At 44.7% G+C, this 27,631-nt stretch overlaps 1 protein-coding gene across 1 annotated transcript in view; it reads left to right on the top strand.

Annotated features, from left to right (window-relative positions):
- Positions 1 to 27,631, top strand: part of LOC130297672 (uncharacterized) — a 73,688-nt gene that overhangs the window by 8,753 nt on the left and 37,304 nt on the right. Inside the window, 10 exon segments of the mRNA XM_056550385.1 lie at positions 6,599 to 6,778; positions 6,957 to 7,199; positions 9,287 to 9,405; positions 10,645 to 10,773; positions 12,545 to 12,722; positions 18,355 to 18,493; positions 19,422 to 19,525; positions 19,606 to 19,845; positions 20,236 to 20,622; positions 22,020 to 22,180. Of these exon segments, the coding sequence (XP_056406360.1) occupies positions 6,599 to 6,778; positions 6,957 to 7,199; positions 9,287 to 9,405; positions 10,645 to 10,773; positions 12,545 to 12,722; positions 18,355 to 18,493; positions 19,422 to 19,525; positions 19,606 to 19,845; positions 20,236 to 20,622; positions 22,020 to 22,180 (1,880 nt within the window).

Below are 27,631 nucleotides of genomic sequence, written 5' to 3'. Positions count from 1 at the left end.
AAGGAAAGGGTTACTCTATGAACTAAACTTCAGATAACGATGATGATGATGATGATGACAAGCTTAAAAGAAAAGTCTTGTGGTGAAAAAATGTATCCACTAGATCGCGGGGGCTTCGACCGCTCGGGCCCCCTGCGATCTCTTGTTCAGAGCCCCGGATTTCCCCAGGAGCAGTGGCAGTGCATCACGACCCCCGCACGAAGCAGGACCCCCACTCATATAGCTCTATGGGAGAGCCGAAGATAACCAAACGGCTTTCCTTTGGAAATATATGGAGCGGGCTTATCGGCTCCCACTTTGTGTGGGGGTCATGACGTGCCACTCCAGGGGAGAGGGACTTTGTACAGGTGATCTCAGAGGGCCCCCGCGGTTGGACCCCCCCCCCCCCCCCCGTAGGGGATATGTTTTTCACCATCTCTAAGGGAGGGGGGGATTACATTCAAGAGGCAGCACTGTTTACATGTGGTAGTAGAATTATAAGGGACAGCTGTCCATAACTTTATATAAGAGAAAAGCCTAGATTTAACTTTTCAGGAACAGTGTGGATCCTTTGGAGGAGGTAGATCGGCTCAGCTTGCATTCACATAGTCAAGACTCAAATTGTAATAATGCCCCCCTGTGCCACACAAATGATCACAGTGCCCCAAACAAAGTAACAAAAAAAAAATCTATTATACTTACCTAATCCACATTCCCACTAGCAGCTCTCCCCACCTCTTCTTGCTTGCAGCATGTGAGCCACAGGAATGGGATCTCTGTGCCGGCATAATGACATCACAGATGTGCCTCCAGCTGTTGCAAAAGTACAACTCCCAGCATGCCCAGACAGCCTTTGGATGGGCATGCTGGGGGCACACTGGTTGGGAAAACAATGGCCTATAGCATTGTAAAAGAGTGAGGATTCTGTAAAGACTATTTGGAAAAATCAAGATTTAATAGGGTGGAATGTGTGGGAATGATGTCAGGGCCTAAGAACCAGCTAAAATATCTGTGTTCAGCTATTCATGTGTAAACACACGCTCAACATGCCTTGTATATGCTGCAGATTTTCTGCTGTGTAATAAGTAGTTGAACAAAACATATAATTGACAAGATAAAATTAGCAGCCTATACAGTACGTAGGAGCATACCCTATAGTCCAAAACTGTGGTCTACATTCTACCGATTGGCATACAACCAACATCAAGCACTCATAGTACTGAGGGATAGTTAGTTAGAAATCTTCTGCCTACATAAGCGCCAGCCCATTGGTAGACAAGGTCACCAGAAGATCGAACATGTTACGTTTCAACGTGTGACCCGACCAATGAAATTCCCATTGAAATCAATATGAGGTGGCTGCATGCAATTTCCGCAAGGAATCTACGTCTTGTGAATGAGGTCTAATGCTTTAAGGGGTGACTGGTGAACAAGACAACAGTCTGAACAGCGGCTATTAATTGTTTGGTATGGTGGTGTATGGGGCCATGTGGTCCATGAGAAGGTAGCAGCATTAGGCGTGGGTACTACTAGTTCGGTAGTAGTTGACTCTCCCCCACTCTTTACTATCAGATATACAGTAGATTGCCCATCTTAAGAATAAGCCATCAATATGGGGATCTTAGAAATCCCAGGATTCAGCTATGCCAAGGTCATTTGGATAGCAGGTCCCGGGTGCTCTGCAGCATCAAAGTCTTGTTGCTCTATAATTCCACATTATATCTAACAGAAGAAGTAAATTCAAGGAATAAAGAACTGAACACAGAGCCAGGAGGACCTTTAAGACCTCCACTGTAATGGTAGACATGGATAAGTGCAGCCCTGAGCCCTAGTCCCTTCCTACTCGACAATCCGCACTAGGCAACAGATCCCCAACTGGGCAACGTTCCCTATTCTGGATAAGTGCACATCATATGAATGGTCAAAAGAGCAAAGGGTTAGCCAGGAAACAGGCTGGAGTACAAATCCAGGAAGGAAGCAGGAACACAGACAAACAAGGTCAGGCAAGCAGGAGTCAGAACCAGGATGTAGCAGAGAAACAAAAAGTTAGGCTGAAGAATGGTTAGAAGGCAGTCAAGTGTTACACCAAGTAGGACAACAAGGTACACGATGGCAGGCAGGAGAGTGTTCAAGAAACAAGCAGAAGGTCGGGATACAAGACACACAGCAAACACAGGTACAAACACTAATAACAGGGAATACCCCACAGCAAGGAGTGTACACGTTAGTCAGTCAGCTGGTCCCGCCAACGTTGGGTGGTGTGACAACTTATCCATTATTTGTATGGGCACCTTTAGTAATATATAAAGGGGGCAGCAGAGCGACAATTATGGGACTTTATCAGTGCTCGTACACTTTACCGGATGACGTGGTATTGTCTGTATAAGCCAAATAACAAAAACCTTACAAAATGAAAGAGCCTACTGGAAAAATGTCCAGCCTAGAACTGCACATCGGAGAGTCACATGGTAAACGCTCTCCAAATACAGTCATTACACATAATTATATGTATTATATGGAGGTTTACAAGCGGCTGGGATGTCTTGTGGCCTCAGTTTTGAATGGTGTAATACAATAAACCATTGTTCTTTATATTATAACAGTGCTTCACTGGTGCTGGGTATTCCAACTATCTTATAGCCCGTAGCCTACTTGTTGAAATTTCCATTCCGTCCATGACAACACCTAGAATATGCAAATACTATAAGGAGGCATGATAATCATGTATGGTAGATGAAGTACAACTGTTTTCATTATTGGAGGTCATTCATGGACAATAAACAGGGTGTACGTAGTCTTAAAGGGGGTACTCCATTGCTCCAGCGTTCGAAACATTTTGTTACAAAATTCTCCATTTTGATTTTTTTTAGCTATGAAGCCCCTTAAAGGGGTTCTCCACTGCCCTAGCGTTCGGAGCATTTTGTTTTTCCGAACGCGTGGGCTGCGGGGGTCTTGACGTCACGGCCACGCCCCTCATTATGTCACCCCACGCCCCATCAATGCAAGTCTATGGGAGGGGGCGTGGCGCTGCCACGCCCCTTCCCATAGACTTGCATTGATGGGGCGTGGGGTGAAATCATGAGGGGCGTGGCCATGACATCATGACCCCCCACAGCCCACATGATAGGGTGCCCCACTGTAATCCTTTATTAGGGAGTATACTGATGATAAAGCACAAGCACTTCTCAACACGGTATACTTTTTCAATGATTGTGGATTTCATAGGAGATAAGTTGGCGGGGGGCATCACGTACTATATACACAGGGGTGATAAGATCAGTATGTGACATAAATGCCCAGTAGGTTTGGGTCCCACCTATGAGACCAACACTGATAGGGAGAAGGGGCTCCGCTGGCGGCCCTCTTGCCAATTTCCAGCCATCATGTTCTTACCCTATAATGTAAAAGCTTAGAGTTATGGGGACAAAAAAAACTAAGTGATGCTTCCATAAGTGCCTTAGATGGGAATTAAAGAGGACTAGTGATGTCGCGAACATAACATTTTCGGTTCGCGAACGGCGAACTCGAACTTCCGCAAATGTTCGCGAACCGGGCGAACCGCCATTGACTTCAATGGGCAGGCGAATTTTAGAACCCACAGGGAATCTTTCTGGCCACAATAGTGATTTAAAAGTTGTTTCAAGGGGACTAATACCTGGACTGTGGCGTGCCGGAGGGGGATCCATGGCAAAACTCCCATGGAAAATTACATAGTTGATGCAGAGTCTGGTTTTAATCCATAAAGGGCATAAATCACCTATTATTCCTAAATGGTTTGGAATAACGTGCTTTAGCCCCCTTTAGGCAGCACATAGAGCCCCCCATATTAGGCAGCACATATTTAGATCCCCCCTTTAGGCAGCACATAGTTAGAGCCCCCCCTTTAGGCAGCACATAGATTCCCCATATTAGGCAGCACATATTTAGATCCCCCCCTTTAGGCAGCACATAGTTAGATCCCCCCTTTAGGCAGCACATAGATTCCCCCATTTTAGGCAGCACATAGTTAGAGCCTCCCTTTAGGCAGCACATAGATTCCCCCATATTAGGCAGCACATAGTTAGAGCCCCCTTTAGGCAGCACATAGAGCCCCCCTTTAGGCAGCACATAGATTCCCCCATATTAGGCAGCACATAGTTAGAGCCTCCCTTTAGGCAGCACATAGATTCCCCCATATTAGGCAGCACATAGTTAGAGCCCCCCTTTAGGCAGCACATATTTAGATTCCCCCTTTAGGCAGCACATAGATTCCCCCATATTAGGCAGCATATAGTTAGAGCCCCCCTTTAGGCAGCACATATTTAGAGCCCCCCTTTAGGAAGCACATAGAGCCCCCTTTAGGCAGCACATATTTAGATTCCCCCTTTAGGCAGCACATAGAGTCCCCCATATTAGGCAGCACATAGTTAGAGCCCCCCTTTAGGCAGCACTGGTTTTATTTCACAGCCAAAAAAGGTATTTTTATTATTTTATTTGAACAACTGTCACACCAAATGTGATTTGCACTGGAGTGACAATGAGCAAAAAAGGTTGCCAGTGGAGTTCCCCTTTTAAGCAGAGGTCCCCAACCAGGGTGCCTCCAGCAGTTGCAAGACACACGGACTGAACTTATAGCCCTTTCCTATAAGTTCAGTCCGTGTGTCTTGCAACTGCTGGAGGCACCCTGGTTGGGGACCTCTGCTTAAAAGGGGAACTCCACTGGCAACCTTTTAATACTGTAGTTAGTTACTTGAAGGAACTTAAGTTTTACACCGGAGTACCCCTTTTAACCAGCGGTTCCCTCCCAACCAGGGTGCCTCCAGCTGTTGCAAGACACACGGACTGATATTTGAGCCCTAAAAAGGGCTTTTTTGGGTGCTGTCCTTAAAGCAGATGTTACACTAGTGCTTTAGGAGTAAAGTGGACCCTGAATACACCACCTAGCAGCAACCTAGCTATCGCTTTCCCTATTACAGCAGGAGCAGCTTCTCTGTCCCTCCACTTTCTAAGCCTGCAGCATGCCGAATGAGGGTAAAATGGCGTCCATGCAGGAGGTAGGAGGGTCTGGAAGGGAGGGACTGCTGCTGATTGGCTGTAATGTGTCTGCTGACTCACAGGGTCAAAGTTTACGGCAATGTTAAAGTATAGGGGGTGAATCGAACTTCACATATGTTCGCCCGGCGATGTGAACGCGAACTTGCTACGTTTGCCGGGAACAATTCGCGACATCTCTAAAGAGGACCTGCTGACTGCAGGTCCTCTTTAATTCCCATCTAAGGCACTTATGGAAGCATCACTTAGTTTTTTACCCCATAACTCTAGGGGTCCAAAAATAGTTTTAAATTTTTATTTTTTTATTTAATGTATAGCTTTGAGAGTCCTTATTCCAACAGTGTATTTGCTCTTTTGATATGTCCTCTTTGCTCTTGAGATATAGGGGTTTTACTGTTTGGTCGACTATATATTTGACTGAATATTAAGATGGGCAGGAACTTGAATGCTAGCCTCAGACTTCCCATCACACCCCCTGTGCCTAGCATTCACATATGTAACACTCACGGTTCAGTAGACAGGAACACTTGTGGTAGGGGATCCGCTGGACCGCTGTGGCAGATGACACTGGCCATACCAGGGAACGGGGTCTAAGATGCGACTGGTTTTCACCAGAGCCCGCCGCAAAGCGGGATGGACTTGCAGCGGCAGGCAGCACCCAGGTCGCTACCCCTGGCACGACTCGACCACACAGGTGGCTGAGGAGGTTCGAGGCACAGGAGGGATACGGCAACTCGTTGTCAGGATAGCAGAAGGTCAGGGCAGGCGGCACCGGAGCGTAATCAGGAACGTAGCAGGAGGTAAGTAGGCAGGCAGCAAAGGAGCAAGGTCAGGAACAATGAGGTCAGAAAATGGAAAGGCAACACACAGGAACGCTTTCTCTCACACACTAGGGAAACAAAGATCCGGCAGGGGTATGTGGGAGGTGCAGAAACTTATAACAGTGTGACAGGTGCAACGGATAATTATGAGCGCACTGGCCCTTTAAATCTTAGGGCAGGGGCACGTACGCCAAAGCTGAGAGGAAGCAGCAGAGGACAGAAGTGAATGACGGGCTGGGATTTGCATGCAGGCGCGTCCCGCGATGCGAATCCCAGCCCCGCCGGCTGGGGAAGAGAAGGGGACAATGTGAGTTGTCACAACATCCCATTTTACAATGTGCTTCTAAATATTCAGTAAAAAGTGCAGATCATACTTACCTCTCCCTACTCCCACTGTGAGTTATCTGTAATACCTTCCGTTTCTCGCTGCGCTCCAGTTCTTCCTCCTTTTATCGACGTCCCACTTCCTGCTCATCTGATCAAGGTGTTGAGCAGGAGAGCGGGACGACAGTAGAAGCTTGCAGAAAACAAACGGAAGATGTCATAGCGGGAGCAGCGGGAGAGGTAAGTATGTCTTCTATTTTTTTTTTTTTTTTTTTGGGGAACAAGGAGGAATTTAGACCAACATTTTCCAGGAAAAATTTAAAAAATATATAAATAAAAATATTACTTAAAAAAAATATATATTTTTTTTATCAGAAATATCTATTTGAGGTCACATGTACATAACATGAATGTCTAATATAATACCGTATTTCTTTTTCTAGCACTTGAAATCGCCTACTGCAATTTGCAGAGCCAAAGAAATAACGCTCTGCATTACACCGCGGAAATCAGCGACAGCCGCCTCATTGTTCGGAGAGGGCAGCCATTTTTAATTGCCTTAGAATTCAAGGACAGGGACTTTCAGGAGGGAACAGATAACATTGTCTTCGCGGTGGAAACTGGTAAGTCACTGGAACTTTATCTGTAGGAAGTCATGAATGATCTACTAAGTAAACACTACTATGAAAACAAAGACACCGCGTGACAAATTAAAGTTTAATATGGCACCTTTGAACTTTGATGAGGATCTTTCCTTTGTTCTTCCCTAACACATATTATCCACCTGCTTTATGTGAACAGGACCGTGGCCGGATGAACCTTCTGGGACTAAAGCAGTGTTCCCCTTAAGAAAGGCTTTAATAAGGAAGGCATGGAGCGCAGCGGTGGAAAGCAGGGGACCCAAATCCTTGGGGGTGGTCATCATGCCTTCTTCTAATGCTATCATTGGCCAATATACGCTGAAGGTCCAAATCGCCAAAGGGAACAAATACACCAACTATAAGCTGGGGACATTTGTGCTACTGTTCAATCCATGGTGTGCAGGTATGGTACATGGGGGTATAGGGGTTGTATGACCAATTGTCGAGGTACAGCGCCATCTTATCCACTGGCTGTGTCAGATATTGCACTGTAACACGAGCCAAAGCCAATGGACAAGGGTCCAGCTGTTGGATATGATCACATGACCATTAAATGGGCACTGTCATCAACTTTTTTTTTTTTTTTTTGATATGTTGTAGTACTTATGTACTACAACATATCTCTAATATACATCTATTGTTTATTTTGTGTTTAAATTATTTGATTTTGCACTTGAAATCAGGCCACTAGGGGTCCCCCTCCTGCAGCCTGATGTAACGTCACAGCTGAATTCGGACTGATCCCAGCAGGGCATTCGGTCCGAATTCAGCCAGCCTGCACTCGCTCCCTGCCTGTCAATCAGAAAGGCGGGAGCGAGCGATGTGAACGCCTGGGCTGCGTGCATTGGCTGCCTGGCCTCGCGCACTGGCTGCCTGGCCTCGCGCACTGGCTGTCTTTGCCCATGGCATGTACACTCTGGAGGCAGGACTGAATCTCAGTGCTGCGCTGATGCTCTAGGATTGTACATGTCCTGTACAGGTAAGTGAGGTCTTATTTCACTTACCCGTACTTTGTTTCGGTCCTGTCGGAGTAGAATAGCATGGCAGGTGGGCGATGCTCCTATACTCCTCCTCCCTGGATAACACTACACTGCTAAACAGGTAGGAGGAAACCCCGAAGCAGCCTGCCTAAATGCCCAGTAGGGCCGTGTCATCGCTCTGCTTACTGAACAGATGGAGCAGAGCGATGACGTGGCCCGTCCATCAAGCCGATGGGGCGTTGCTGCCGGCCGAAGTAACGGGACTAGGTAAGAGGAGCTTCCCGCCCAGGGGACTACTTACGGGGCCGGCAGGGACTAGTTTATAAGTTCATATCCTCACCATCCCTGGGGGCAGGAACGTCCCTGGGGATGGCAAGGATAAAGATTTTACCCTATATAACGCTATCACACAACAAATACACACAGTGTGAACACAGCCTTTGGAGAGGTGTATAACTAATATATATCCTGATCCCACAGAGAGCAGCAGTATACAGATAGAGCTGGAGGGGTTGGGTATTACTATTATATATATCCTGATCTCATAGAGATAGCAGCAGCAGTATACAGATAGAGCTGGAGGGGAGGTGTATAACTACTATATATTCTGATCCCATAGAGATAGCAGCAGTATACAGATAAAGCTGGAGGAGAGATGTATAACTACTATATATCCAGATCCCATAGAGATAACAGCAGCAGTACACAGAGAGAGCTGGAGGGGAGGTGTATAACTACTATATATCCTGATCCCATAGAGATAGCATCAATATACAGATAGAGCTGGGGGGGAGGTGTATAACTACTATATATCCTGATCCCATAGAGATAGCAGCAGTATATAGATAGAGCTGGAGGAGAGGTGTATAACTACTATATATCCTGATCCCATACAGATAGCAGCAGTATACAGATAGAGCTGGAGGAGAGGTGTATAACTACTATATATCCTGATCCCATAGAGATAGCAGCAGCAGAATACAGAGAGAGCTGGAGGGGAGGTGTATAACTACTATATATACTGATCCTATAGAGATAACAGCACCAGTATACAGATAGAGCTGGAAGGAGAAGGATCTGGTAGGTAATGATGCCATCCTGTAGTTAACAAGAGTCAATAAGAGTAGTTATCAGCACCTCCTCTGTGGATCAGGCTGGTGATCACATGCCCCAGTTGCAGTAATTAAACACATAAATGCAGCTGTGCTGGAATTAAAAAAAAAATGGCGCTGTAGGACTAGTGATAGTGAATGTGCATGATATGGGCCAAAAAGCCCCAAAAATACCCAGAGTACTTTTTACCCAAAGCAGCATTATACATATATATAAATATATATATATATATATATATATATATATATATATATATATATATACAGTATGATAGGATAGAGAAGACAAGGATTTTCTAACATGAGGGATGGGAAGACTCAGTGAACGTCATAGCGTTGCTTGGTCTTGTTGCCTCATATATTTGTCCGACTGTTAATATTGTGCCCGATCCTGGCAGATGATGATGTGTTTCTGGACAATAGAGCCGCTCTACAAGAATATGTCATGAATGACTATGGATTTGTGTACCAGGGCAACCACAACTGGATCACTCCCTGCCCATGGAACTACGGCCAGGTAAATCATATATTTCATATTTATTTGAGAATGTGCGGTAGATGAGTGCATATACCCAAAAATATTTAGACTGCCGGCAGGGAAGCTGGCTGGTATACCGCCATTTCTGTAACACCCGAGACCTTTGCGGGATGGTGTTCGGCCTCAGCTTTTATTTTATAACTCTTCACCTTGTAACAATTTCCTTTTTAACTAACTAGTAAACAACCATGCGGTTAGGAAGAGGTGTGTCGACCGCCACACCCCTAACGGGCAGGTCCGCCTTCCTGCCCATGGTTGCCCAATGGGTTTCTCTGAGACACCACCAGCTGTGACTTTGTTCAGAACACTTGGAGTGGTTGGCCCCTCCATTCATGTCTATGGGAGGGGGCGTGACGAATGTCACGCCCCCTCCCATAGACATGAATGGAAGGGGCGTGATGTTATTAGGGGCGTGGTCGTCCGCCCACTCCAGGTGTTCTGAGTAAAATGTTCAGAATGCTGAGGCACAGAAGTACCCCTTTAAATATGTCCAGTAGGGCAGGGGGCAAGCTTCTTCTCATTGGTCCGCCCATTCTAACCTCCTTCTGGCCTGCTGTGACCTATATGATGACCTTATGTGTAAAGCCCCTCTTGTCAACAATTGCCTCCAGTAGTCCCTGTGCCCCTTCCCAACCTGGTCAGATGCCCTCATAACCCACGTATGGTACTGATGTGTTGCCATGGCTACTATCATTGGTTGGGATGTATAAAAGCAGAACCAGCAGTGGCGAGGCCATCTTCTCACGGATAGGTGATCAAGAGACGGAAATGATGTCACATAATGATTTGAGAAGCAAAAAAAAGAGTCTAAAATGGAAGAGAGGGTAGAGAAGCACCATGTCCACCTGTCGGAGAATGGACAGAGGCCCAGTTTGCTTTGGGATCCCCCAGCTCTATGTAGACCTTGGTCAACAGGTCCGGCTCTGCCTATAGGCTAAATAGACACCTGCCTAGAGCGCACTCTTGATGGGGGCACAGCAATAAAGTTAACCAGCATCTAAAGCACCCGCCCATCTGGAGAAATGGGCCAATGACGGGGTCAAGGGGCAGCAAAATCAGCTTTCGCCTAAAGTGGCAAAAATCCTTGCACCAGACCTGTTGGTCAACGACAATAAACTGAATGAGCGTTGGCTGATGTGGTCATTTGTATCATGTTTATATCCCATTACATTCCACGAAGAGTTAAATGATCAATACTACGTGGACTTTTCATTGCAGTTTGAAGACGACATCGTTGATATCAGCCTAAGGCTCCTGGACAAGAATCTGAATTATCTACAAGATGCCTTTAAGGATTTATCTCACAGAGACAGCCCCGTGTATATAAGCAGAGTAGTGTGCGCCATGGTGAGTACGTATGGACGTCTGGAAAGTTTTCCATATTACAACGTGTAAAATAGAGAGAAATCACAATTATTTACCACCATAGATCATTATAGGGGTACTCCGGCCCTAAGATATCTTATAGCCTATCCAGAGAATAGGGGATAAGATGTCTGAACGCGGGGGTCCCGCCACTGTCTTGCATTCAGCACCCACCTCTGGGAGCTGCACGCCGCGCTGCCAGCTCAGAATCTGCCTTGTGACGACCACGGGGCCGGAGTATCATGACGTCACAACTCCACCCCCGTGTGATGTCACGCCCCGCCCCCACTTTGCAATTCTATGGCCGTCACGCCCCCTCCCATAGACTTGCATTGAGGGGCGTGGCCGTAATGTCACGAGGGGCTTGGCCGACCCCTGCAGTGCGAAAAAGGCATTAGGAACATTTACTTCCGAACGCTAGCCAGTGTAGTAGCCCTTTAAAGGGGTACTCCACTGGAAAACTTTTTGTTTTTTGTTTTTTGGTGTTGTGGTTGGTTCGTATGAGTCAAAATACTACACAAGAGAGAGGTTTCTTTTTAGTATATTGAGTATATTTTTCTCTATTAAAAGGAGTACTCCACTATAAAACTTTTTTTTTTTAAATAAATAAACTGGTGCCAGAAAGTTAAACAGATTTGTAAATTACTTCTATTAAAAAAATCTAAATCCTTCCAGGACTTATCAGCTGCTGTTATGCTCCACAGGAAGTTCTTTTCTTTTTGAATTTCCTTTCTGTCTGATCACAGTGCTCTCTGCTGACACCTCTGTCCATTTTAGGAACTGTCCAGAGTAGGAGCAAATCCCCATAGAAAACTTATCCTGCTCTGGACAGAGCACTGTGGTTAGACAGAAAGGAAATTCAAAAAGAAAAGAACTTCCTGTGGATCATACAGCTGCTGATAAGTACTGGAAGGATTAAGATTTTTTAATAGAAGTAATTTACAAATCTGTTTAGCTTTCTGCCACCAGTTGATTTTAAAAAAAAGTTTTCCAGTGGAGTACCCCTTTTATAGCGTTTAAGTCCTTAGGCCCACCAGAGACTTACCTGGTACTTTGGTAGGTTAGTGTAAACTTCTAGTGAAAAAGTCAGCCAATTGCCATCCTCTTCCCGAGCCCTCTGGCTACTAAAGTCCATGTATTCTGTGTTTTATTTTGGTTACCCAACTCTGCTCCTGCTCTAGTTCTGGGGTCCAAAAGGGTGCACAATACTCCACATGCAGTCTAGCTATAAGTGATCGCTATAAAATGTTAAAGGGGTATTCCAGGAAAAAACTTTTTTATATATATCAACTGGCTCCAGAAAGTTAAACAGATTTGTAAATGACTTCTATTAAAAAATCTTAATCCTTTCAGTACTTATGAGCTTCTGAAGTTGAGTTGTTCTTTTCTGTCTAAGTGCTCTCTGATGACACCTGTCTCGGGAACTGCCCAGTTTAGAAGCAAATCCTCATAGCAAACCTCTTCTAAACTGGGCGGTTCCCGAGACACGTGTCATCAGAGAGCACTTAGACAGAAAAGAACAACTCAACTTCAGAAGCTCATAAGTACTGAAAGGATTAAGATTTTTTTAATAGAAGTAATTTACAAATCTGTTTAGCTTTCTGGAGCCAGTTGATATATATATATATATATATATATATATATATATATATATATGAAAAAAAAAAAGTTTTTTCTCTGGAATATCCCTTTAAGTATCAGCTCTTTTCCAAAAAACAATGTAACGTAACCATCTGATCTATTCATTTTACAGATCAACTCTAATGACGATTCTGGGGTCCTGCAAGGAAATTGGAGCGAAGATTATAAAAGCGGAGTCTGTCCGTCTGCATGGAATGGGAGTACTGCGATTTTAAGAAAATGGTACAAAAGGGATTGCGAGCCTGTTCGATATGGCCAGTGCTGGGTCTTTGCCGCTGTGATGTGCACAGGTAATGTTTTGGGGGTGAGACATAGATATAATCTCATTGTTGGAGTATATACTGTGTGAAAAGAGAGAAGTTATATAGTTCGGCACTGACACGACTTTCACTTCCGGGTGAATTAGCAGCAAATCCGAAGTGTATAGTGATGCTCTGACTGCGAATGTAATTCCAAATAAATTGTGCAAAAGAGATAAAGGATGTCGGCACTCACCTCATCTTCAACACGGGTCCTCTTTATTAAATACATGTGAGGGGGGGACGAATTGGGGGGGTACAGCAAGGCGAAGCATTTGTGAGTATTAATAAAGAGGACCTGTGTTGAAGATGAGGTGAGTGCCGACAATCTTTATTTCTATTGCAAGATTGATAGATTGGTTTGCAGATCAGCAAAATTTTTGCTTAAAGGGGTACTCCCGTGGAAAACTTATTTTATTTATTTATTTATTTTTTTAATCAACTGGTGCCAGAAAGTTAAACAGATTTGTAAATCACTTCTATTAAAAAATCTTAATCCTTCCAGTACTTTTTAGGGGCTGTATACTAAAGAGAAATCCAAAAAAAGAAATGCATTTCCTGTGATGTCCTGACCACAGTGCTCTCTGCTGACCTCTGCTGTCCATTTTAGGAACTGGAGAAAATCCCCATAGCAAACATATGCTTCTCTGGACAGTTCCTAAAATGGACAGCAGAGGTCAGCAGAGAGCACTGTGGTCATGACATCAGAGGAAATGCATTTCTTTTTTTGATTTCTCTTTAGCATACAGCACCTAAGAAGTATTGGAAGGATTAAGATTTTTTAATAGAAGTGATTTACAAATCTGTTTAACTTTCTGGCACCAATTGATTTAAAAAAAAAAAAAAGTTTCCCACGGGAGTACCCCTTTAAAGGGGTACTCCACTGGAAAAAAAAAAATTTTTAGAAGCTGGTGCCAGAAAGTTAAACAGATTTGTAAATTACTTCTATTCATTAAAAAAAATCTTAATCTTTCCAGTACTTATCAGCTGCAGTTATGATCTACAGGAAGTTCTTTTCTTTTTAAATTTCCTTTTCAGTCTGACCACAGTGCTCTCTGCTGACACCTCTGTCCTTGTCAGGAACTGGAGAGGTTTTTTTATTGGGATTTGCTCCTACTCCGGACAGTTCCTAAAATGGACAGAGGTGTCAACAGAGAGCACTGTGGTCAGGCAGAAAGGAAATTCAAAAAGAAAAGAACTTCCTGTGGATCATAACAGCAGCTGATAAGTACTGGAAGGATTGAGATGTTTTAATAGAAGTAATTTACAAATCTGTTTAACTTTCTGGCACCAGTTTATTTATATAAAAAAAAAGTTTTCCAGTGGAGTACCCCTTTAATAGAGAAAAATATACTCAATATACTAAACTCTCTCTTGTGTAGTATTTTGGGTCATACGAACCAATCACAACACCTACCACCCGTATAGGGTTCTGCTAGGGAATAGGCCCAACTCTACATAGGACGTATAGATGAAACAGTTTGTAACCATAGATGAAGGATTTAGACAGCCAGGACGCTGGGAGGCTCAAGTAGGCCCCGAAACGCGTTGTCCCATTGTCGCACATCAATCAATTTGAGCATTCTTGTGCAGCTGTTTTGGCGAAGATGTTTTTGTACCACAATACAGCAGCACTCATAAAGACCCCTTTTTGTTCTTCTACTATATAAGGGAAAGGAAATACTACATCAAAATTATCTTCTATAAGGAAGGTACATGATGACACTCACCAGTTCAGAAAATATAATTTATTACACAGTCAGGATACAAACATAGGCTGACAGGCCGTTTCACGCTATGTCCAGTGCTTAGATGGTAATAGCGTGAAACAGCCTGTAAGCCTTAGTTTTATCCCTTTTTTTTCAAGTGTTTATTTAAGTTTTTTCAGTAATAACAGCAAAACAACACCAATACTCCAATACAGAGTAAAAGGATTAAAGAAACATCAAAACAAAACCACTACAAGAGAGACAATCCAAGCACACCGCATTCACACTCTGGATCCCACCTCCCCCCCTGCACATAGACCACCAGGGAGGAGGTCACCCTAGACCTGTTGGAATGAGCTAGCTGAAGTATCCACCGAGTCACCTAAAAGCAACCAAGGCACCAAGACCCTGTCAAATTTCCTGGGGCATTTCCTGCTATTATATAAAGTCTGATACAAGGGAACATATTCATTTGTCATTGCCTTCCAGCGAGACAAAGGAGGGGCCACACTATCCTTTCAAGACATAATAAGCACAAAACAGCAGAAACCGAATCAGCAGGCGCCTCTGGAAGCCCAACTCCAAATCATTAACAAGACCTAAAGAACAGACCTCAGGGGACAGAACAAATGGGAACTCTAAATGTTCTGCCAGAAACCTCACCACCTCTCTCCAAAACGGCGCCACACACACACACACAATCCCACATTGCATGTAACAGGGTACCCACCTCGGCCTGGCACCGGAAACAGATATCAGAGGAGGAAACACCAATACGCTTTAACCGAATAGGGGTATAACACAAACGAATAATAAAACGGAACTGTATCAGCAAAGCCCTCACACTGACCACTGTTCCACCCTACAGGTGAACCCCCTAACTCCTTAAAGTATCTATGCAAGGAGAAGAAACTCGGGGTCAGTAGGACAGGAGTTCAGTCCGGAGGGCGAGCATGCGGAGCAGCATCCGCCCCCTGCAGAGCCTCAGAGGGAGAGGGGAAAAACTGTGTAGTCGCCATCCACCACTCTCAACCGCGCCGAGAATAGCATGGCGTATCTGTAGCCTTTGGACCGAAGGCGCCGGTGGACCTCTGTAAATTTCATCCTTTGCTTGTGGAGTTCCATGGAGAAGTCCGGGTAGAAAGCCACTCTGCTACCATTGAAAAGAACTTCACCTTTAATGCGCAGAGCTCTCAGGATTGCATCTCTTTGAAGTGCAGCAGTTTTGCCAGGAAGGGTCTAGGAGGACCCCCAGGTGGAGGAGGTCTACCCAAGACTCTATGTGCCCGTTCCACAGAGAAGTAAGGGGAAAAAGTGTCAGCAGCCAGGAGTTCTTTAAGCCAAGTTTCAAGGAAGGCAACAGCATCAGAGTCCTCAGCCCTCCCCGGAAGGCCCACCATCCGAATATTGTTTTGGTGTAAACAGTTCTCAAAGTCATCTGCCCGGTCAGTAACGCCTTTCATCTGGCGCTGAAGAAAGACTATTTGTTGAGGAATGGGTTGCAGGGTATCCTCCACTGTAGAGACCCTCTGTTCCACCTCCATAGTGCGGTCCCTGAGCTTTTGGGTCTCAAGTCTCAGAATAACAAAGTCTTGTCTCAGTTCATCAACCTGTGAGAGCATCAATGTTTGGCATGTCGAAAAGGCCGCCAGTATTTCGGCAAATTTCTGGTCAATATCCAAGGCGGAATAACTTGAGTGGACCGGAGATCGGGGCTGCGGGGAACTGTCAGTACCCTCGAACAGTGGGAGGGAAGGATCAGGAGAGTCACGTCCCGCTCGGTCTTGGGCCCTGGAACATTGGCTGAGGTCTTTAGCCGCATGGGCGGACACTTTAGATGTTAGTGGAGTAGGAGCACAGGAGTCCCTGTGGGATGGACTACATGACTGTATAGAACCTTCATCAGAGCTATTGTCATCCCCAGAGGATTGTCTAGCCGCCTCAGCAGCAACCTTGGATTTTTTTAGTCTTATTGCGGGAACCCCCCATTTTAGCAACCAGGGTAGGCACAGACAGAGAAAGGGCCCACTAAGGGAGATCAGTTCCTAGAACACCCCCGCAGGCAGTACCCCCATAGTAGTTAGAAAAGCAGTTCAGAATTACCAGGGGAACCACAGAGCTCAGCAAGACTCACAGTTCATGGCTCCAGAGGAGGTCAAAGACACCGTAGCAGCAACACCACTTAATGTAGAGAGGCAGAGCAGGGCATGATCTGCAGCAGAGCCAGGGGTCTCCCACCTCCAGGAGCAGCAGCAATGGAAGGACAGCAGGATCTTCCTCCAGCGGTCTCCAGCAGAAGTGAGGCAGATGCGTAGCTCCGACACAGCGAGAGCTCAGAGCCACACACAGGATGTGCGCAGCAAGCTTCTCAGTCCCGCTGGCGGGAGTCTCCAAGGAGACCAGAGAGGCCCGCCCACGAAAGTCAGCGGCTCCTCAGCACTTCCGGAAGCCTGTACGGAGCCCCGGGACACCTGTGCACCAGAGCACACAGCCGCGCCGTACACCATTGCACCACCGGAGCCTCCCGCAGCACAGCACCATGCAGAAGGCAGCCACCCATCCAGGTCCACCGAACACCACCACAGGGGAAATGAAGCTCCACCGCTGTCAGGCCACCTCTAGCAGGGCTTCCAAGGAAGGGCAGGAAGGTTGCGGACCTCAGGATAAACTAGAAACAGGGTTTTAGAGGCTGAGGGAGCACCGGCTCACGCGTCCGCTCAGTCCGGCATGCAGGCCATGCCCAGCCTTTGTTTGAATCCCGAGTCCTGACTGTGTAATAAATGATATCTGCTGAACTGGTGAGTGTCATCATGTACCTTTCTTATAGAAGATATTACCTGTTCATATTTAGAAGATACAGTGGTGGGAAGAAAGAAGTGTGTGGAACAGGTGATTAAAGGGGCAGTGCCGGCTATGCTTTACCTACCACAAGTCTAAGACTACAAAACAGGCCCTCTTTTCTTATGGTTCATGGTAATGTCAGCAAGTTCAGAAGGGGCTAGTGCATGTTTTGTCTCTTAGAAAGATGGTGGGAAGTCGGCATTTACCACCAGTATATGAGCGCCAGTCTCGCAGATCAGCAATCGTATACAGAGGCTATTAAAAGGCTCAACTCCCACGTGGGGAGGGCCAAACAAATGTTTTCTCATTCACCACTGGTCGTATTACACAGAGCAATATCGGCCAATGTAAGTTTATAATATTTATAAAAGTTTATATGAATTAGACCAATTTAGTAAATCTTTGCCAGTGTTCCAGTTAGTGTATTCTTACATTGGTACATGGTTCTGAGATCCTTGTTTGGTCAGAGATGGTAAAAGTTCTCCTTAAAGAGAACCTATCATCAAACCATATTTTCTAAACTAACTCAGTTTATTTTCCCTAACTACTCCTAACACCCCTCCTGTCCTTAAAAAAAAAAAATTCCGAGCTTTATAAGGCTGTGTATCACACCTTTCCCCTTGCTCACAATGTGTGAGCTCCTAGCAGGAGAAAGTGGGCGTTCCCCAGCAGGCATGACATCACAGAGCTGTGCCCCGCCATACCCCGCATGCACTTCCTGAGTTTGGTCTCCTGCCAGGCCAGGAGGAGACCAAACTAACTCTTTGACATGTGCAGGGACCAGCACAGAGCCACCTAGTGGCCGTTTTTTTAATCACATTAAAAACATATAAAGGTTGAGAATTTTAATAGCAAGTAAATAGCAAAGTGTCTTATAATTACATAAGGATAAATATATTAAAAGTTTAGTCTGGTGACAGGTACCCTTTAAAAGTTGACACTACCCTTTACAGCCCAGTCTTCAACCAAACAGGCTGTCAATTCACTGTCTCCCATAGCCATTCACCTAAAAATGTCACATTTTCATGTCAATAAGTTGATGTAATTACTCACTTTTGCCTCTTTTTCTCCAGTGATGAGATGCTTAGGAATCCCAACTCGTGTTGTCTCCAACTTTGATTCTGCTCACGACACCAATAACAATCTGATCATTGATGAGTATTATGACACAACGGGAAAGAAACTACCTAAGGAAAGCCATGACAGCATCTGGTAAGCCAAAGAGTCAGCCAACACTTCAGACAAACATTGTGTAATGGTTCCATAAGTACAGTATGTGCTTAAAGAGTTCCTCTCATTATCTTGTTAAATGATATAATCCTCCCAGTTCACCGCCCCCATCATGAAAAACCACCCCCTGCCTTTATTTCTATTATTTTTTAGTTTTCTACCTTGATATCGCTCTGTATTTTCTGCTCAGTCAGATTCACAGACTGGGAAGGGGGCGTTCCCCAGCAGGCGTGACATCATCTGAAGCCATACAGGGGAGAACTTCCACCCTCACTCTGCTCCACACAGCCCAGAGCAGTTCAGTGTGAGATGAGCTATGATTGGATAAGGCTGCACCCCCCCCCCCCCCTCAGCATTCTCTAACTTTGGACTTCTGCCAGGCCAGCAGGAGTCCAAAGTCTGTGCAAGAGATGGGTGAAAATTAGCTCTGGACAAGTAGGGAGACACCTAGTGGCAGCTTTTTTAAACACAAATAAAACATAGAAAACTTCATTTAAAAAAAAAAAACAAAGTACATTAGAAAGATTTTAATATTTACAATAAGGAGTGCAATAGCAAAAATTTGTTTTAATGAGTGAGCCCATTTAAGGACAGTCTCAAGGTTCTAGGTTTAATGGTGCTCTGCGGCTGATATTGGAGCACTGTGGCTAGAACGATAGTTGCCACTATTATGGGGGCTTCGTGAGTCTTTGCCACAGAACAATATCCAAAACACTCCTAAATGCCCCTCCTATGAATGTTGACTGTTAGTAAGTAGTAGAAGACGGCTTAGTTAGAAAATGTTTGAGAAGCCTTTATACTGTGATAGTAAAGTAGATGTGCAAATGTTTTTAATGCTATTGGAATTATTATTGGAAGGTTTCAAAGTCATCATGAGAAATGATTATTCTATTGTGTCTTTCTCCAATAGGAATTTCCATGTATGGTGTGAATGCTGGATGGCAAGAAAAGACCTACCCCCAGGCTATGGAGGGTGGCAAGTCCTAGATCCAACCCCACAGGAAACAAGCAATGGTAGGACCTGGATCATCTCAACGTTCCAGTCATCACCAGGGAAGATTTTTGGGCTTACTTCTTCCCTTGTCCTCCAATAGGAATCTATTGTTGTGGCCCCGCCTCCGTGAAGGCCATAAAAGAAGGAGAGGTGCACCTCAACTACGACTGTCCCTTTGTGTTTTCCATGGTGAATGCCGACTGTGTGTCATGGACGATATATGGCACCAACAAAGAAAAATTGTTCTGTGACCCACATTTGATTGGAAATCGCATCAGTACAAAGAGTGTGGGGACGGATGATCGAGAAGATATCACTCACACCTATAAGTATGATGAAGGTACGGGTCACATGACTATTATTGTAATGTATAACCCCAACTAAATCACTGTTCATGAAAGCCTAGGCCATCATTCCCAAGTATAACATCCCTATGCATAAGGGGTACTCCACCGGCCGATGCGGGGGTCGGCCACACCCCCTCAATGTAAGTCTATGGGAGGGGGCGTGACGGCTGTCACGCCCCCTCCCATAGATTTGCATTGAGGGGATGGGGCGTGACATTTTGATGGGGGGGGGGGGCTATGACATCACAAGCTCAATAAATACTTGGCTATCCGTACAGCAGTCTCAGAATTCTATCTCCTTTAGTCTTACATAGCCCCCAAAGGGATCAGGATGTATAAGAAGGTACCATGTTCTATTTATTCTCTTTTACTATGTTAATAAGGAACGACGGAAGAACGGAAGGTTTTCCGGAAAGCTTTGCAAAGACTAAGGGGAAGAGGCATAACGTTACCTTCAAACGGCGTCCCATACAGTAGCATGGCCAATGGGTTTTCATCTAATGGAGTACCGTCACCGGAACACGAGCCAGAACTTGATTCTGATAAACTAAACCACCCACTTAAAGATGCTAAACTGGTGATGAAGTTTCAGCTGACAGAGTCTCCACAGCTCGGACAAACCATCCGCTTGGCTTTGATGTCTGTCAATCTGCTCTCTGTTCCCAAGACATTAAAGCTCAGCTTTAGTGCACAGTCCTTGAAGCACACCGGGAAACCAGGAATCCAGTTCTGGAAGGACTCTAAGTACATCGAGCTCGAGCCTAAAGAAGGTAACGTAAATCAATTCTATCTATTGAAATAAAATAAATCATTGCAGTTTTCTTTACCTAATGGTGAAGGACAGCATAAGGCTCTGTTCATACCACATTGGCCAGATTGGTCATAAACTTGTGTTGACTGGATGAGTATCCTGTCTAATGTCTGACCGATATGCATCACCATACCAGCTGTCAACTGTATCGGAAAGCATAGTCATAGATTCTTTCTGATGTATGAGCACCCCAAAATAAAATGTATTCTGTAATGGAGTGGTCCCCAACCCAGTCCTCAGGGCCCACCAACATTCCGGATTTTCTCAGCTCCTCAATTAGAATAGAGCAGGGAATAATTCATATCCTGGACTGTTGGTGGCCCTTGAGGACTGGGTGGTGGTGGACTGTTGGTGGCCTTGAGGACTTGGTTGGGGACCTCTGCTCTATACCACTCATATAAAGATCTGGACTGTTGGTGGCCTCAAGGACTGGGTTGGGGACCTCTGCTCTATGCCACTCATATAAAGATCTGGACTGTTGGTGGCCTCAAGGACTGGGTTGGGGACCTCTGCTCTATATCACTCATATAAAGATCTGGTCTGTTGGTGACCTTGAGGACTGGGTTGGGGACCTCTGCTCTATACCACTCATATAAAGATATGGACTGTTGGTGGTCTTGAGGACTGGGTTGAGGACCTCTGTTCTATACCACTCATATATAGATCTGGACTGTTGGTGGTCTTGAGGACTGGGTTGGGGACCTCTGCTCTATACCACTCATATAAAGATCTGGACTGTTGGTGGTCTTGAGGACTGGGTTGGGGATCTGGTCTGTTGGTGACCTTGAGGACTGGGTTGGGGACCTCTGCTCTATATCACTCATATAAAGATCTGGACTGTTGGTGGCCTTGAGGACTGGGTTGGGGACCTCTGCTCTATATCACTCATATAAAGATCTGAACTGTTGGTGGCCTTGAGGACTGGGTTGTGGACCTCTGCTCTATACCACTAACATAAAGATATGGACTGTTGGTGACCTGGAGGACTGGGTTGAGGACCTCTGCTTTATACCACTCATATAAAGATCTGGACTGTTGGTGACCTTGAGGACTGGGTTGGGGACCTCTGCTCTATACCACTCATATAAAGATCTGGACTGTTGGTGGTCTTGAGGACTGGGTTGGGGACCTCTGCTCTATACCACTCATATAAAGATCTGGACTGTTGGTGGCCTTGAGGACTGGGTTGGGGACCTCTGCTCTATACCACTTATATAAAGATCTGGACTGTTGGTGGCCTTGAGGACTGGGTTGGGGACCTCTGCTATACAGTCCACTAACAGACGTACAGTGGACCCTCAACATAAGATGGTAATTGGTAACTATTACTGACGGCTCGGTCTATACCGTTCGCAGAGAAATGGCTCCTGATGCACATCCCATACTCAAAATATGGAAAGTACCTCGAGGAGAACAACCTGTTAAGAGTGACGGCCGTGGGAGAACAGAACGTTACCTGGGAGAAAGTTCTGGTCGAAAAGGACATCAACCTCGCAATGCCACAAATTGGGATTAATGTAAGACATTTATAGCATCAGAAATCATCTGTAGTGACGGAATTGACCTGTGCATGTGTCCTGTGTATACAACAGTAGTGTCTGTGTATCCTGTGGATACAACAGTAATGTCTATGTGTCCTGTGTACAACAGTAATGTCTATGTGTCCTGTGTATACAACAGTAGTGTCTGTGTATCCTGTGTATACAACAGTAATGTCTATGTGTCCTGTGTATACAACAGTAATGTCTATGTGTCCTGTGTATACAACAGTAGTGTCTGTGTATCCTGTGTATACAACAGTAATGTCTGTGTCCTGTGTATACAACAATAATGTCTATGTGTCCTGTGTATACAACAGTAGTGTCTGTGTATCCTGTGTATACAACAGTAATGTCTATGTGTCCTGTGTATACAACAGTAATGTCTATGTGTCCTGTGTATACAACAGTAGTGTCTGTGTATCCTGTGTATACAACAGTAATGTCTGTGTCCTGTGTATACAACAGTAATGTCTATGTGTCCTGTGTATACAACAGTAGTGTCTGTGTATCCTGTGTATACAACAGTAATGTCTATGTGTCCTGTGTATACAACAGTAATGTCTATGTGTCCTGTGTATACAACAGTAGTGTCTGTGTATCCTGTGTATACAACAGTAATGTCTGTGTCCTGTGTATACAACAGTAATGTCTATGTGTCCTGTGTATACAACAGTAGTGTCTGTGTATCCTGTGTATACAACAGTAATGTCTATGTGTCCTGTGTATACAACAGTAATGTCTATGTGTCCTGTGTATATAACAGTAATGTCTATGTGTCCTGTGTATACAACAGTAATGTCTATGTGTCCTGTGTATACAACAGTAGTGTCTGTGTGTCCTGTGTATACAACAGTAATGTCTATGTGTCCTGTGTATATAACAGTAATGTCTATGTGTCCTGTGTATACAACAGTAGTGTCTGTGTATCCTGTGTATACAACAGTAATGTCTATGTGTCCTGTGTATACAACAGTAATGTCTATGTGTCCTGTGTATACAACAGTAGTGTCTGTGTATCCTGTGGATACAACAGTAATGTCTATGTGTCCTGTGTACAACAGTAATGTCTATGTGTCCTGTGTATACAACAGTAGTGTCTGTGTATCCTGTGTATACAACAGTAATGTCTATGTGTCCTGTGTATACAACAGTAATGTCTATGTGTCCTGTGTATACAACAGTAGTGTCTGTGTATCCTGTGTATACAACAGTAATGTCTGTGTCCTGTGTATACAACAATAATGTCTATGTGTCCTGTGTATACAACAGTAGTGTCTGTGTATCCTGTGTATACAACAGTAATGTCTATGTGTCCTGTGTATACAACAGTAATGTCTATGTGTCCTGTGTATACAACAGTAGTGTCTGTGTATCCTGTGTATACAACAGTAATGTCTGTGTCCTGTGTATACAACAGTAATGTCTATGTGTCCTGTGTATACAACAGTAGTGTCTGTGTATCCTGTGTATACAACAGTAATGTCTATGTGTCCTGTGTATACAACAGTAATGTCTATGTGTCCTGTGTATACAACAGTAGTGTCTGTGTATCCTGTGTATACAACAGTAATGTCTGTGTCCTGTGTATACAACAGTAATGTCTATGTGTCCTGTGTATACAACAGTAGTGTCTGTGTATCCTGTGTATACAACAGTAATGTCTATGTGTCCTGTGTATACAACAGTAATGTCTATGTGTCCTGTGTATATAACAGTAATGTCTATGTGTCCTGTGTATACAACAGTAATGTCTATGTGTCCTGTGTATACAACAGTAGTGTCTGTGTGTCCTGTGTATACAACAGTAATGTCTATGTGTCCTGTGTATATAACAGTAATGTCTATGTGTCCTGTGTATACAACAGTAATGTCTATGTGTCCTGTGTATACAACAGTAATGTCTGTGTCCTGTGTATACAACAGTAATGTCTATGTGTCCTGTGTATACAACAGTAGTGTCTGTGTGTCCTGTGTATACAACAGTAATGTCTATGTGTCCTGTGTATACAACAGTAATGTCTATGTGTCCTGTGTATACAACAGTAGTGTCTGTGTATCCTGTGTATACAACAGTAATGTCTGTGTCCTGTGTATACAACAGTAATGTCTATGTGTCCTGTGTATACAACAGTAGTGTCTGTGTATCCTGTGTATACAACAGTAATGTCTATGTGTCCTGTGTATACAACAGTAATGTCTATGTGTCCTGTGTATATAACAGTAATGTCTATGTGTCCTGTGTATACAACAGTAATGTCTATGTGTCCTGTGTATACAACAGTAGTGTCTGTGTGTCCTGTGTATACAACAGTAATGTCTATGTGTCCTGTGTATACAACAGTAATGTCTATGTGTCCTGTGTATATAACAGTAATGTCTATGTGTCCTGTGTATACAACAGTAATGTCTATGTGTCCTGTGTATACAACAGTAATGTCTATGTGTCCTGTGTATACAACAGTAGTGTCTGTGTGTCCTGTGTATACAACAGTAATGTCTATGTGTCCTGTATATACAACAGTAATGTCTATGTGTCCTGTGTATACAACAGTAATGTCCATGTGTCCTGTGTATACAACAGTAATGTCTATGTGTCCTGTGTATACAACAGTAATGTCTATGTGTCCTGTGTATACAACAGTAGTGTCTGTGTATCCTGTGTATACAACAATAATGTCTATGTGTCCTGTGTATACAACAGTAGTGTCTGTGTATCCTGTGTATACAACAGTAATGTCTATGTGTCCTGTGTATACAACAGTAATGTCTATGTGTCCTGTGTATACAACAGTAGTGTCTGTGTATCCTGTGTATACAACAATAATGTCTATGTGTCCTGTGTATACAACAGTAGTGTCTGTGTATCCTGTGTATACAACAATAATGTCTATGTGTCCAGTGTATACAACAGTAATGTCTATGTGTCCTGTGTATACAACAGTAGTGTCCATGTGTCCTGTGTATACAACAGTAGTGTCCATGTGTCCTGTGTAATGTCCCCGCCCCATCATGATGTCACACCCCGCCCCCTAAATGCAAGTCTATGAGAGGGGGCGTGACGGACTTGCATTGAGGGGGTGGGGTGTGACATCATGAGGGGAGGGGCTATGACATCACGAGCTCCCGGCACCAGCTCCGGCTCCAGCTGAGCAGCGGAGTACCCCTTTAATGCATTGGGCACAAACAAAGAGGAATGTTTCTAGGCAAAAAAAAAAAAAAAGAGAGAGAGAATTTTGGGATTATTGAATGAAATTAACAATTAAAGGGGTACCCCTGTCTCCAAAAGTTAGCCCCTATCTACAGAATAAGGGATAATAAGCCGATCGGTAGGACCTCCACCATGAGAACGGAGGAAAATTGTTCCCCAGAATGAGAGGAACTCATAGCATGTGGATGTCCAGAGTGATAGCCCAGTCCACCAATCACCGGCCACAATGAAGACCTGTCTCATCTTGAGTTCATCTCCAGAAAGGGGACCGTCTTTTACCTGCGAGTGCTCCGGCCCCCACCATTCGTGACAAACTGGCCCCTCCATCAATCATTGGCTGAGACGGGACCTCATTGTGGCTGGTGACTGGTGGAGATTGTCTCGGTAAAGTTGGTGGCCAGAGTGCTCAGAGGGAAGTGATGGGCCCCGTTCTGGAGATCGTAAGGGGGTTACAGCGGTCAGACCCTCCACGATTTCAAGAACGGGGTCCGTCTTTTACCTGTGAGCACTCTGGCCCCCACCATTTGAGACAGACTAGTCTAGGGAATGACAGCCAACTCTGCCAATCATTGGCTAGGACGGGACATCATTGTGGCCGGTGATTGGTGAAATGGGCCAATCACTCCTGGGACAAGTTTGTCTCATAAAGGTGAGGAGCCGGATTGCTTACAGGTAAGTAATGGGCCCTGTTTTGGAGATCAAGGGGAGGTTCCAGTAGTTGGACTGTTTACAATCTCCAGAATGGGGTCCGTCATTTACCTGTGAGCGCTCTGGCCCTCACCATTCAAGTTGAGCTGATCTCGGGAATGACGGCCACTCCACCAATCATTGGCTTGGACGGGACATCATTGTGGGCAGTGATGGGTGAACTGGGCTATCATTCCATGGACAACTTCGTCTCGACAGGTGGGGGGCCAGAGTGCTCAAAGCAAAATCATGGACCCCATTCTGGAGATCGCATGGGGTCGTACCAATCAGATGGCCCCACACCGCGAGACACTTATCCCCTAACCACAAGATAAGTTTTACATATTTGCATATTGCAGTTCTGCTGTTTAAAGGGGTTATGCAGGAATAAAAAAAAAATGTATATGTGACAGGGGGTGGTGTAAAAAAATAAAAAGTGATACTCACCTACCCCCTATCCCCCCACAGCTGCCATGCTGATGCTCCTGGTGTGAAGTCCTCTTAGCTATATTCTAGTTGCCGGTGAGCTGCCTCAGTTAGTTCCTTGCGGGGATGGCCCATGATCAGCAACCAGGAAATAGCCAAAAGACTGTGGAGCAGGAGCATCGGTGTGGAAGCTGCAGGGGATCGGGGTGGGTGAGTACAGGTTCTTTTATATTTTGACCCCATCTACATATACATGTCTGTCCGTGAAAAACCTCTTCAAGGTCTCTACCTTTTGCTGCTAATGTCTTGGCACTAGATAAGGAGTCCATGCCTCAATCGGTCGAGATGTTTTGACAACGCAAGGGGGACCCACTCAATGTTAGGCAGGTGATTATGGCTGATGGGGGAATCAATGATTGTGAATGGTTACAACACTTAAAGGGGTACTCCCGTGGAAAAAAAATAAAAAATAAAATCAACTGGTGCCAGAAAGTTATTTTGTAAATTACCTCTATTTAAAAATCCCTCTATTTAAAAATCTTGATCCTTCCAGTACTTATCAGCTGCTGTATGCTCCACAGGAAGTTGTGTCGTTCTTTCCAGTCTGACCACAGTGCTCTCTGCTGACACCTCTGTCCGTGTCAGTAACTGTCCAGAGTAGAAGCAAATCCCAGTAGCAAATCTCTTCTGCTCTGGACAGTTCCTGGCAGGGACAGAGGTGTCAGCAGAGAGCACTGTGGTCAGACTGGAAAGAGCTACGCAACTTCCTGTGGAGCAAACAGCAGCTGATAAGTACTGGAAAGATTAAGATTTTTACATTGAAGTGATTTATAAATCTGGATAACTTTATGGCACCAGTTGATTTAAAAAAAAAAAAAATTGTTTTCCAATGGAGTACCCCTTTAAAGGGGTATTCCATAAAAAAAATCTTTTTTTTATTTATATCAAACGGCTCCAGCAAGTTAAACAGATTTGTAAATTACTTCTATTAAAAAATCTTAATCCTTCCAATAATTACCAGCTGCTGAAGTTGAGTTGTTCTTTTCTGTCTGACAACAGTGCTCTCTGCTGACACCTCTGTCTGTCTCGTGAACTGCACAGAGTAG

This window comes from Hyla sarda, chromosome 13 (assembly GCF_029499605.1).
Source record: "Hyla sarda isolate aHylSar1 chromosome 13, aHylSar1.hap1, whole genome shotgun sequence".
Lineage (NCBI taxonomy): Eukaryota > Metazoa > Chordata > Amphibia > Anura > Hylidae > Hyla > Hyla sarda.
The sequence above is the reverse complement of the archived record's forward strand: the minus strand, read 5'-3'. Positions and strand labels throughout refer to the sequence as shown.